Source organism: Pinus tabuliformis, chromosome 2_1 (assembly GCF_031772625.1).
Source record: "Pinus tabuliformis cultivar Carrire ecotype Pingquan chromosome 2_1, CPIR1, whole genome shotgun sequence".
Classification (NCBI taxonomy): Eukaryota; Viridiplantae; Streptophyta; class Pinopsida; order Pinales; family Pinaceae; genus Pinus; species Pinus tabuliformis.
In genome coordinates this window covers 584,254,279-584,268,032 of record NC_142299.1, presented here as the reverse complement: position 1 = coordinate 584,268,032, position 13,754 = coordinate 584,254,279, and the positions used below count along the sequence as shown (strand labels likewise).

General features: G+C 36.4%; 1 protein-coding gene across 1 annotated transcript in view; it reads right to left on the bottom strand.

Annotated features, from left to right (window-relative positions):
* The window catches only part of LOC149201820 (SIN-like family protein), a 193,872-nt gene that overhangs the window by 95,222 nt on the left and 84,896 nt on the right, over positions 1-13,754 (bottom strand). The window contains exons 7-8 of the mRNA XM_089403024.1: positions 12,196-12,302; positions 11,997-12,095 (exon numbers count right to left, since the gene is read on the bottom strand). Of these exons, the coding sequence (XP_089259150.1) occupies positions 11,997-12,095; positions 12,196-12,302 (206 nt within the window). The remainder of the gene's footprint in view (positions 1-11,996; positions 12,096-12,195; positions 12,303-13,754) is intronic.

Below are 13,754 nucleotides of genomic sequence, written 5' to 3'. Positions count from 1 at the left end.
ATTGAGCTGGTTCGCCACTCATTTAATCTGTGCCCCGTATGCATCCTACCCATTGAGTTCAGGGCTCATGGGAAGTACCTCTCATTTGGCCAATGAGGTGTGGAAAAGCTAGAGACTATTAGCAAAGACTGATGGACGCATCAGAGATTGTCGTACTCTCTATCTAGGATGGCATGGTCCAACCACTTGATCTGGGATCAAGATTTGTGAGGTCTGGGACCTCTGGACTGATTATGTCAGTCGGGGAATGATGTCTTTGTGACTGACCTACTTCTGTTCTGAAATAAAGAAGCCAGCAAAGCAAGTTTCGGCGGGATGACTCACGATGTTAATTGCACTAATAGATGGAGTTCTCCCTAGTTGAGAGGGAGTGTTAAAATTGGACAACTAGGTCCAAACTCCATGTTCTGATGCTCAGATTAAGAGGCTAATATTTTTGTTGGATTCCTCTTTCTGAGAGGTGTAAAATCCATATAAAAATAGTCTTAATCCGATGAGCAGAACTTATATTTTGAATTTATTATTCTTAATAAATTATATGTGCAAGGTCAGCCAGTTTTGTAATGTAGGCTCACATGCCCAACAGATGTGTCACACACCCTCATTAATGGATATATATACAGGAAAAGTTGGAGAGAATTTGAACACAACACAACTCACATCTTCCTCTCTCATCCTAAAAGTACGAGCTACCTGGAGGGTTGTTGTGACATATGCTGGGCTGGCTGACCAAAGGAGACTTTGCTGGTTGAAGCATCCTGTTGACCGCCGAAACGAACACATACATTTTTCTTGTTTCTGATTTGTCTTCTGTAAGATCTGCTTATATGTTCTATCTGCATTTTGCTTATCTACATGTATGATTGCTGTGAGAAAAGTGAAATTGCTCTTAGCATAGAACATCTACAAAACTTTACATTTCCTAAGTAAGTACAATAATTAAAGTCAATAATTTATTGTGGACTATTAAGTCATTTTCTAAAGATAAATAATTTAATTATTTAAGTGACATAGAAATAATTTCAACCATTGATCTCCCTCCCTAGATCTGATAGATCTGTCATTTATGTACATAGATCTGTAATTATTTTTTGGTTCTCTGACTTGGGTTTTTCTGGGTTTCTGTACATATCGTTTAGGTGTTTTATTGTTGTCTTGCAGCTACAGAACTGAAGGAGAAATTTACATAGAGTCCAGATCTAGGCCCAGGAGGGTAAGATATGGATCTCTGGGGTTCATCTACATCATTCTGCAGAATATATTTCAGCCTTTTGCAGTCCAGGGGTTTAAATTGAAAAATAAAAATAAAAAAATCTGGAAATAATTTCATAAGGATTCCAATTTTTTTTTTTATTTTTTTTTTAGATCTGTATTTTTCTTGGGTTTCAGGGTTAAATCTGAGGCAAGTTGATTTCTGGAAATTCTTTAAGAAGATCTAGTGGGTTTAAAGAGGTTCTGGGCCACCATTTTTGCTGGTTGTTTGCTGCCTGGGTTTTCGATTTTCTGCTGCATTCTTCTCCTCCAAAAAAATTTAAAGTCTTTTTTGAGGGTTTTTGGAGAATTCGAATTTCTTTCGTGGCCCTAATTTTTCTTCTCTACTGTCCACAATTTCTTGGCTGTAGATCATCCACCCTCGAAGATCCTCTTGCGCCCCATTTTTTTCCATCAATCTGCAAATTCAGTGTTTCCATCGAGTTGTTCCTCCTTCTACTGTCCGTCCTCCACCTGCAAACACAAAGAAAAAACCCTTGTTGTATGTTTCTATGCCTCTCCCGCATCTAGCTTCCCCTCCTTCCCGCTGCTCACTTCGATGTCCTCCATAGCCCCTCCTTGTTGCTATCCATTTCTGTTGCTCTCAGTCACTCCATCGACTAGCGTTTCTCCCTTACTCGCTACGTCTTCCACAGGTCGAGGCTCCTCGTCCTCCATTTCCGCTGCCTTTCCCTCTACCGTCAACTTGCTCGAGCCCCTCTCACTCCAGCGTGCTCTTACCTGCATGCTGCCTCTTGCTAATCCTCCACCCATTCTTCAAACCTCTCCTTCCTTGTTGCCCCATTCCTCTCGTCCCCTATCCACAATTCTCTAACTCACAAGTGCTGCCTTCACTGACCTGTGTACTCTCCCTTGGCCTCCTCTCGTTGCTTCGATCCACCCTTGGTCTTCCATTCAGTCGTCGGACTAGCAATGCACAACAGCAAACAAAAAGCTTGATTTCTTTTTTTAATTTGTATGTATATAAAGTTAGATAAAGTTTAGGTTAGTTCTTTTATGCATTCGTTTAGGGTCTAGGTTTGATTTCTTTTTTAAAGGCTTCTGATTTCATTTTAATTTGATTCATTAAAATTTAAAAGTTTTAAAAAATTTGATTTTTGGTTTTTCTTTTTTCATTTTGGTTTTATTATTTCATTTTGATTTTGATTATCTTTTTTTATTATTTATTATTCAAATTCTACAAAATACTAAAAAACTCTAAAACTAAAAAATCTATAAAAAAAAAAAATCTCAAAAAATCCTTTAAAAATTTTAAAATTCTAAAAACATTTAAAAAATTTCTAAAATCTAAAAAATGAAATAAACTAAAATAAGGGACTCGCAAAAACACATTAAAAGTTTTAATGTGGCCTATGGCCCATTAAAATTCTAATTTATTAACTCTTTTGATTTATTTTACTCCTTCAATTCATCTAAGGAATAATTAGAGTGTTAATTTAAAATTCCTTGGTGTTTCTAATGTAAAGTGTTCAATCTTAAATTTTCATGATTCTTCTATGGTCAAAGTGCGACAAACGTTTTAAATCAAATTTATTGTTAAAAAAAAAATTGAATCTAGATTTGGGCCATTTTAAATCTAGAATCTCTTGCATGTTAAAGTTTTGGGCATTCACATTGATTATTCATGATTGTCATTATTCGTCACATATTGGAAAATTGTTCTAGATAACTTGTTTTACTTAATCTAAGGTTGATTGAATATAAAAGGCACTGGTCTATAATCATTTCTATCTTGTGGTCGTGTCTTGGCTACATTAGCATTTGATCTTTTCCTCTAAGTTAATCGAGATTCGTTTACTTTCGTCAAGTTGTCCATCATTAAAATCTCCTAGAGCCTGTGTTTCACAAGCTATCCTCACCCATTTGCCTTAAGGACTACCCCCCTTGACTTGCCTAGGAGAGACTCCAAACGGAGTGAGTAAGGATCAAGAGTGACAGCCCTTACTCTGAGTGTTGTCACGGTGCCTAGACACTTTGTGCAACAACACACCCAAAGCTGGCTTTAGGATAGATGAATATGCTTTTAAGGCTTGATTTGAGGACCCTTCCTCAAATTGTGGTTGATTATGGTGGTTGGAGACACATCTTGCCCTTACATTGCACTTTTGGATCATTTTTAACCCTAAAAGTGGATGATGTCTTGCTTAGAAAGGCTAGCTCACACGTGCGGGCAATATGGCATATTTTATTTTGTTGAGCTATTGGGTTGGCTTGTAACTCATTTGCTTTATGCCTACTCAAAATCAAACATGTTTAAGGGTTTTATTTGAATTAATGCATGTGATAGACCTCCTATAAAAGGAGGATCACTCCATTCATTTGTTCATCATCAATTTGTGGAGTTCCACCTCCTTAGAGAGATCTCAACTTAGCATTTGCTACTCGTACTTCTGGATATGTCATCTTTTGGAAAGCTATTGCTATTGGAGACTAGTTTATGTGTTGGAGATGTCTTTTTGTGACTAAAAGAAGGCAATTTCTTAGAAAATTTGTGAGTATATTTGCTGATTTTTAATGGCTTACATGTGATGAAATATTGCTAGGTTATTCTATTGTACCTTGTCTGAATGCACATTTTTATTGGAAAATCTATTGTACCTTACTCCATGCATAGTTTTGATCAGTTTTTTACAAGCCGGCCGTTTCGAAACTGACTCGGCCGTTTCGAACCGGTTCATTACCTGCTGGAGTGACTCGGCCAAGTAACCGGCCCGGTGGACCGAGTCACACATGACTCGGCCGAGTCATGTGTGACTCGGCCAACCCGGTCGGGTCCGATATGAATCGGCCGAGTCACAAGGGGACGGCTACAGGGTCTTGGTCTAGGAATTTTTAGCTTTGTTTCTGCTACAAGTAGTGCGAATAAAAGGCATCTTCTTCAGGTTACGAATCTGAGTTCTAAACCATGGAGAGACAAGCCACATCTTGAACTCGTTGCAGAACTTTGAACCATATAAAATACATCCACAGAGAGCAAGTGCCTTGAGTAGCTCACATATCATAGGAGAACAGGAGCTCGCATAAGAGATTGTAAATGTCACAGAAAAGATCGCATAAGATAGAGAATACGAGCCACAGGAAATTAACATAAGTGTCACAGAGATGCTCGCACATGAAATTGTGATCAATATACTTCAAATAATGCTCAGACTCCAGAGAAGGAGGCTTCAATTTTTAAGAAGCTCGAACCAAACTAAAAGACTTAGGTCTTCAATAGTATTAAGCCTTTCAAAGGAAATTGGACAGGCCTACACAGTACACACTTAATTTAACTGGTATTGTAGCATAATACTGTCTCGGCCTCAATTATTTTTCTATGATACCTTCCACCACAGAGGCATGTGAGCTCCTTACACAATTAAGACTCAGAAGTAAGCAAGGGATTAAAGTGTTATTGTCACAGTCATGTTTTTGAGATTCAAAATTGGAGTTTAGGCTTGCAATTCCTATGCCAACTGTGTTAGGAGAGTATTAATGTAGAGTGAATCCCATCAATGGATATGTTGTCATAGCATGATAGCTGCAGATATCACATAGATAGGAATGGGACATCACATAGATAGGATATCACATAGATAGGAATGGTTTTCTTTAAAATTATGTTTAAAATCTTTAAAATTATGTTTTTTTATTAAAAAAATAAATATTTAATGTATTTTTTACAACGACCGAGTCATTGAAATCGAGTCGGCCGAGTCATTACCATTTTGGAGTCGATCCTCGGCCGAGTTGGAGTCTTAAAACATTGGTTTTGATATCTCTTAAATCTAGCCCCTAGGACTCCATCACCCAAGTAGGTAAAGGCACTAGGATCCTTGTGGTGGTCAAAACTCAATGAAAACTTTATTTTTTCTTCCTTTTCTGTTTTATTAAGCCATTTAAGGCAACCCACTACGGCTAGCACAAGGGCTGAATTCAACTATGGCTTGTGGAAGAAAGATGTTGGAGCTTCTTTGTCTTGACCTTGTTGAAATAGGTAACTAGGTTTGGTCTTGTTGTCGCATAGATTGTCACGACAACGCTCAGACCGGGGGCTGTCACCCTGATCCCTGATTCCTTCGTTTAAGCCGTCTCCCGCGGCTAAGGGGGGTAGACCCTATGGGATAAATTAGACCAACTGTGGACCAGTTGGGTTGGGAGACACAGCAAGGCAATTTAGCACCTGATTGATTTTGAAATTAATGTACTAGTGCCTTATGGAGTTAATGATTGAATGATTATTTATTAAATGTTGGAGAAGTATAAACCATATAAAACAATCATTTATCATTGAAATATCCCAAGCGATGCAAGATGTTCAATAAACGCACAATGCTTTAATAATGATCCAACAATTAAATTTCTAAAGAATTAATGCTTTAAACAACCACGAAATTTAAATGCTGACCAGATTTCAAATAGTTAATCTCCAGATATAAACATTTTAAGCACATTTAACTTCAGCACAATAGAAAAAAGACTTTAAAAAGAATTTCCAATTTAATAAGCCTTTTTCAAAAAAAAATAATAATAATAATTAATTAATTTTTATATATTTTTTATATTTTTTTAATAAAATTTTAAGTCTAAAAAACAAAACAAAAACAAAACTAAAATCCTAAATAAAATCTAATCTAAACTAAAGTCTAAAAAATAAAAAGAAACTTTTTAACTTCTATGAATTTTTTTTTATCTTTTATTGATTTTTTTATTTATTCTAAAGTAAAATAAAACTAAACTAAACTATAACAAAAATGAAAACTAAACCTAAATTCTAAAAATAAAACTCAGACCTAAATATAAATCAAATAAAAATCTAACTATAGAGCAAAATCCTAAATAAGGACTAACTTTTTATGCTTTTGACTTTTTAAATTTAAATGAACTTTATTAACAAATTAAATAAGACTAAGCTTGATACTAAAGCTAATCTAATGAAAATCGATTTTTTTAATTTTATAAAGATTTAGAACTTAAAATCTAAAACTAACAATAATCTAATTTCTAAAAGAAAAATAAAACTAAACTTTTACTCTTAAAAAAAACAAACAAACAAACTTTTTTATGATTTTTTCAATTTAAGTTTTCCTAACTTAACAAAATAATGAAATTAAAATCTTTATTTGTTTATTTCTTAAAATCTAATTTAAATAAAATTAAAATCTAGCTTAAAATTGAAATCTAATCTAAAGAAACAGAAACATAATACGCTAACACTAAAAAAAAAAATCGAATGAAAGCTTAACAAAGAAATAAAGCATGAAAAAAGAAAAAATGTCAATTCCTAAAATGTATAGGAGAAATAGACTAAGCGTAACAAAAAAAAAAAACTTTTTATTTTTTATAAAACTGTTGCGTATGTGCAGGTGCAATCAACGACCAAGGTAAGGAAAACGAGTTTGTTGTTTGCATGTACGCGGATGAAGAGAGAAAGTCGACGGCAGCATGGAGAGTAGACCGCAGCGAGGGAGGCCGAGGGAGCTGGAGCGATGGCTGGAAAACTGCGTGAAGACTGCGGGCTGAAGACTGGACAGCAGAAAGGATTTGCGTACAGGCAGCGTGGAGAGAAAATGAAACACGCAGGTGGCTCGAAAGACAATGATGGCTGCGTGGAGTGATGCGGATCTAGCTGCGTGAGGATGACTGGAGCTGCAGCAGGTTATAACAGAGGAAACGCAGAGTGAGAGGGACGTGAGGCTGCGTGGAGAAAATGATGAGAGAGCAAGGGTGAGGGGACGCAGTAGGGAGAAAGCCAAATGCGTGGAGGAGAGCTGAAGTTTCTGCTTGCAGATTTGGACGCAGGGAGCTGAGGAGATTTGAGGGACGTGGGGATTCTTTGCAGGAAATAGGGGTGCTGAGAAATACGTTGAGACTGACAGCGTGAGGAAGGGAGTGCTAGGCAATGATTGGGGGTGACCACAGCAACAAAGAAAAATTCTGAAGCATGCCAGAATGATAAAACAATTCTGAAACCCTCATAAAAATATCCCAAATTCTAGAAAATGAATTTCTCACTTATACTTCGGATTTATCAATAAAACCCTAGTAGACAAATGGCTTGGAAAACCTCGAATTTCTTCAGAAAAACCCTGCAAATTCTCCAGTAAATTTTAAATTTGCCCTGCATTCAAATTTGTCTAATGAAAACCCCGAAAATTTTCAAGATCTGTACCTGCAACTTGCAAGGGAAAAAACAGAAAACCCAGAAGTAAAATGTGCCAAAAACAAACTGAAAACCCTAAAACCAGCTAAAAATTTACAATATTTACAGATTTTCGACTCTTAAGCAGCCAGATTTGTCAATAATCACAGTAATATTTTCAGAATTCAAATTTAATGTGAAATAATTCAGAAAACCCTTCATGCATTCATAAAAAACTTCAAATGATAAGCCCGGGATCAAAAGTGGCTAGGCTCTTTCAGAAAACACAATCCGGGAGTTAGTTGGTTCAGCCAAGAACTTCCCCTAACGCCCGGTAAACTCAAAACTAAGATTTCCTGCACAGCTTAAAATCGACCCTTAACATAGAGGGAGAAAAAAATAGTGAAATCTAGATCAAATGGAGATACCTGCCATTATATTTCAGAATCTAAACTATCATTCAAACCCCAGAGATCAGACAAGATACCTGTGCCTAAATCAATCTTCATCAAGCTATAATCAATGGCTGAAAATAAAATTATGCAGAAAAATAAATCATCTTATAGCACTTCCAGAAGAGTAACACCAACAAAATTTTTAACCCCAAAGTCTTTCTTTATTGCACAAAAGATGACTACAAGAAAGCTTTCTTTAGCACCAGACTCTCAGATCCAATCTGATCTCAAATGACCCCTGACACCCTATTTAAAGGAAAAATTCCCAACGGCTAGTTCAAGTGATCCATGTCAAAATGATCTCAACCGTCGATGAGGATCAAAATCCCTTTTAATCTCATTCGTCGAATTTTTAAATGCATTTTAATATATTAAAAAATTGAAATCTTGCATTTATTTTCTCAAAATTTTGACTTATTATTTTATTATTTTATTTTATTTTTCAAAATTTATTTATTTATTTATTTTAATTTTTTTAATTTTTTTTAACTATTTTTTTTTAATTTTATTATTATTTTTATCTATTTTTTAATTTTTTTAATTTTTTTAATTTTTAATTTTTATTTTTGGATCCTCAAACTTAGCCTTTGGAAAAATCACCTAGGACCTAGGACTTAGGACTTATGAGGGGATTAAAACATTTTCTAACCCTCAAGATACTTTAGATCATGACTTTTACAATTTTACATCTCAAGGGGGAAAACCCATTTGACATAGACCCTCATAGACCACCCAGTCTTGCGACATAAATATAATCTAGCAGATCAACACACTAGGATTCTCTAAGATTCTAATGACAAAATTCATTCCGGCTTTGGGGTTAGGTTGAAGGAAAAATCTGCCGATCATGGATCGGTGAGACAAAAAACCTTCCGGAACATAGATTATCACTTGAAAATTAGGTCTGCCTAGGCAATTTACATACATGACTCAGATCTGCTAAGATTATTTACAATTTACACATGCAGACTAGGTTTACAAAACAATATGATCGGGCTGATGATGACAGGCACGGACACGTCGCTCAAGCGCTATCCCTTTTGCGAAAAAGGGGGTGTACTGCTATGGCTAGTTGACATGTAGTGGTCAACAGGTCTTAATAAATATGAAATGTACTCTTGATTCTTGTATACTGTAAAAGAAAGAAAAATTATTATTATTATCATTTTTGTAACATGGGTTTCATGCTCAAGGTCATTTTATTTTTTAGGTCAAGTACCCATTGAGTGCTTCTAGGTTTTGTCATAGTGTCAAGAAGTCAATTGAGTCATTGTCATATATGAAAGACCTCATTGGGCATCTTGTATTATGTAAAAAATATTTATGTAAGTCAAAGAAATGTCAAAAGACTCCCTCCAAGACAAGTCGGCCTCATTAGGGCTACTTGACTTACTCAAGAAGCCTATATATAGGAGCTCGACTTCATTTGAAGAAGGCACCATTAAGTTTGAACAAGGACAAGTAAAGGAGACCTAGAAGGAGCGAAGAGAAGGAGACTAAAAGAAGAAGGAAGCAAAGACTTGGAGGACTGTTTTTGGGCTGTCATCCTCCGCAAGTGTGAAGTTTAAGGCATCACAACTACTGCATCAAGGCTGAATTTCAGATATACCAAAAGGAGTCGAAAGTTTGAGGACAACAGATCTAGAAAGGAAGTTGAGTCACCAAGGGAAGAGGATCAAGCCAAGCAAAGGAGAGAAGGTTCGAAATTTTGCCCTAAACTACTCACGCGTGTGAAATTGCAGAATGTACAGGCAAGCCAAAAAGTGCAGATCTGAAACAGTGACCAAATCTCTGAAGTGAAGCCGAAATTTGACGGTTTGAAGCAAGTTGACTTGGGTTGACTTTGTGAAGGACAAGCTCATCAAAAGGAGAAAACTGACTTGGTCTTGGAGGGGTCTTTGTCAAGAGTCTTAGGTCTTGGAATTCGTCATTTGAAGATTCTATAAGAAGAGGAGTTCTTGTGGATTTTCCTCTCAAGAGGAGAGGTTTTGGCCCTGGCTAGCAGCCTACATTTTGTGTCCTCTTGTTTCTTTGATCTTTATAGTTTGGTAGTTGTTTGATGATAAAAGAACACTATAATAATCAAATAAAGAAGAAGCTAACTACAAGTACATCAAAGTTAAGTAAAAGAACGTCACATGCAGTTATCAAAAGTAAGAGAAATCACCCTAATCTAGCTGCCCCTAGATTTCTCAATAGACCTCACCTTGATTGACCTGCTAGACTCAAAATCTAGCTTCTTTCATGGTGAAGTTTTCCTAGTAGGGCTGACATCATCAACTCTAGGCAATTTATGCCCTAATAAAACCTTAATCTTACACAAGGCTTCAACTTAGGGTTTATTTAAAGGTTTTCCATCATTTTTTGTTGATTCCACCATTAAGCATAACTTTTTCTTATGCTTGCATGCCTAGATACTCATTCGTTAAGCTACATCTTGAAACCCGAGGTACCAAGTATCCTTTTAAGGCTTTGTTTATGGTACATTGTTCCTTTTACATGGAGAATTGTGCCCTAATCTATAGAAGTACTTAGCGTTTCACTTATATCACCTTGAGCCAATTGACTTAGAATATCCTTTAGGTGAGAAACTGGAAGCCTCCCATGCAGTTAAATTCCACTAAAGAGCAGTAGGTGGAGTGCTAAGGTGACAGTGGCAATCCACCTCATTGTCACATCTTGGTCATGCTCTTGCCTTGTGAGGCAAGGCCTGCTAGATTTTGAGGCAACAATACTCACTGAAACTTAAAAATCTAGCTTCTTTCATGGTGAAGTTTTCCTAGTAGGGCTGACATCATCAACTCTAGGCAATTTATGCCCTAATAAAACCTTAATCTTACACAAGGCTTCAACTTAGGGTTTATTTAAAGGTTTTCCATCACTTTTTGTTGATTCCACCATTAAGCATAACTTTTTCTTATGCTTGCATGCCTAGATACTCATTCGTTAAGCTACATCTTGAAACCCTAGGTACCAAGTATCCTTTTAAGGCTTTGTTTATGGTACATTGTTCCTTTTACATGGAGAATTGTGCCCTAATCTATAGAAGTACTTAGCGTTTCACTTATATCACCTTGAGCCAATTGACTTAGAATATCCTTTAGGTGAGAAACTGGAAGCCTCCCATGCAGTTAAATTCCACTAAAGAGCAGTAGGTGGAGTGCTAAGGTGACAGTGGCAATCCACCTCATTGTCACATCTTGGTCATGCTCTTGCCTTGTGAGGCAAGGCCTGCTAGATTTTGAGGCAACAATACTCACTGAAACTTAAAAATATAAAGACAGATTTTATTAAGAAGAAGATATACCGTTCAAATTGACTTGCAAACAATTTAAATGATTCCCTTTTGTAGCCAAGTTTCTATTCTCCTTGATGCCAAACTCATTTTTAACAGGCGCAACTGAAAATTGATTTATGACTACCATAACTTAAAAGAATTAATCAATAACAGAGTTTGGAATATCAGCTTCGACATCTGTATAATACCGTCAAAACTTTGGAATATTAGTTTAGACACCTGTGTAATACCATCAGAAATATCTAATTATCACAGTAGTTCGTAAGAAAACATCAACCTGAGGAACTTTGGGCAAGTCAAGGTGATCTGTCAATTTCTGCTACAAAAAATAATGAGACAATAAGTGAGGACATTCAGAAGGTAAGTATTAATGTGGAATAAAATCCCAAGATATGGTCATTAATTATGTTTAGTTGGTTTAACCAGAAATCCTAGACAAGCTTGCAATGCATCACAAAAGAATTGGACAAATGCGAGAGAAGACGTAGAATGAACCTAGTTATTCAAGTTTTAACTGCCTTTATTTATTAGCCCACTGGGGATGTCAATTGGTCATTTGGCTACCTTTAGTATATTTTCTTCAGACATGGATACAAATTTTGAACTGATAGGAAATATTAAATACTATATAATACATATTCTATATTTTTTTTCAATTTCAAATATTGTATATTGTTCATGTGAAGGTTATATAGCTACTTGACAGATAAAAGTATGGCCAACCAACTGGCAAGTAGCAGAATATAGCCCCCCATGCTTTGTTAAATGGAACAATCGAAGACCATATACAAGGAACTAAAGGGTCAAAAGTAAATATTAGTGAATCGAAGGCAGTTGTACATTTCCTCACCTTCTTGAGAAACCTTCATTTCCATTGTCTTCTTTAAATGTTGCTTCATTTGAACCAGTACTTGCCCTCCCAGGTACAAGCGTGTTGACATAATCATGCCTTCATTTTGACATAAAGTGACAAGTAATGAATATTCTTTTTATCAAAATTTTAATAAAGAAAATATAAAATGATCCACTCGGTCAACAATTTTACATACATGTTCATGCTAAATGGTATTTGGAAGTCTTCAACTGCAACCATTTTCTGTCGAAATTCATCTGTCACAGGACTATCAATACCATGTGGTTCCAATGCGATCCAAGGCTGCAGAACCATTTCAAATATTTGAAAATTGAGAAAGGGAAGCAAATTAACGTCCCTACACAGGTATTAATGTCCTATTATTGAAAATTGAAATAGAAGGCAAGCAAAACTTAATCTTTGTCGTCTCCCAGAAAGATTCAAAGGTTAATTGAAAATGTAGAAAATTCATTAACTAACAGGATGTTATTGTTTATGATGTATTAAAAGCCATTGTATTTCAGGCTAAGGAATGAGTATTTATTGCAAGTATATATGTCAAGTTTCAACAGATAAAGGGTATATCCAGTTATCCACCGACACCCGTACATGTACCTCTGCTAATTACTATCTGAAATATGTGTTTCATGTAAAGCAATGAAAACAAAAAACTGCTGTGTTCAGTGTTATACTTATGGTGATAATATTGCCATTATCACAGATTCACAATAATATGGAAAAAATCCAGCTTGGCAATAATATTGGCAGTACTTATCACAATAAATTCAAGTTTTGCAATTATTGCAATAATTTCCTTATCACATGAGGATATAAAGTATCGCCGTGCTGAGATCCAGCCCACTTCAAAACACATTTTTGAGTTTTTCAACCTCATTTTGCAAAAGTTACTAAGGGTTTTGAGCTCTGAGGATACTATGACAATTTTCCATCAAGCAAACAAGGAGAAATCTGGAGTTTTGATTGCCATCAACTGAGCATTTGTGGAGTAGGGATTTGCTATTGATTTGGGGTAGCATCGGATGTGCTCTAGCCACAAAAACTGGTGGAGAAGCTAACGTACATGAGATCTCCAATACCCAGAAATGGTTTGGGCAGATTCTAAACAGTTTGGGAGATATTATAATAATTAACATTTTTAATGGAGTCCCTAAGTCTACAATTAAGGAGAATAAAATATTAATGTGAATTAATATAAAATTGTGTTAGAATGGTCCAAAAGTCATGGATCAAGCCAGATCCAATCTTAGCCGTTGATTAGGGACTTAATCTCGGCCATTGATTTGTCAACGAGAAAAGTATAAGAGGAGGCTTGAGGGTCACTTGGAGAACACACCAAGAAATCAAGATTTCGACTTTCTGGGGTTGGGTTTGCTGAGAAAGTTGAGAGTGATCAAAGTTGCAGCTGAGGGGCAGTGAATACAGAAGCATAGTGGCAGAGATAGCATCGAGAGGATCAGTGCAGTAGCCGGAGAGAGGGACGCAGAAGCAGCCAAGGGTTCACGTAGAGCTAGCCAGGGCTCACGCAGAGCCATCCAGGAGTTGTGCAGTGCCTCAGAGGGCCAGTGTGGGTGACACAAAGGGCCAGAACGCAGTGCCTCCAAAGGCTGATGCAGGCCAAGCCAGAGTGACGCTAGGCTAACGCTGGGCCAGAGAGAGGCTAACACAGTCCCTAGAGGTTGACGTTGCGGTTTCGTGGGGCAGATTGGAGCTGTGTAGCTGCCGGAGTGTTTATCC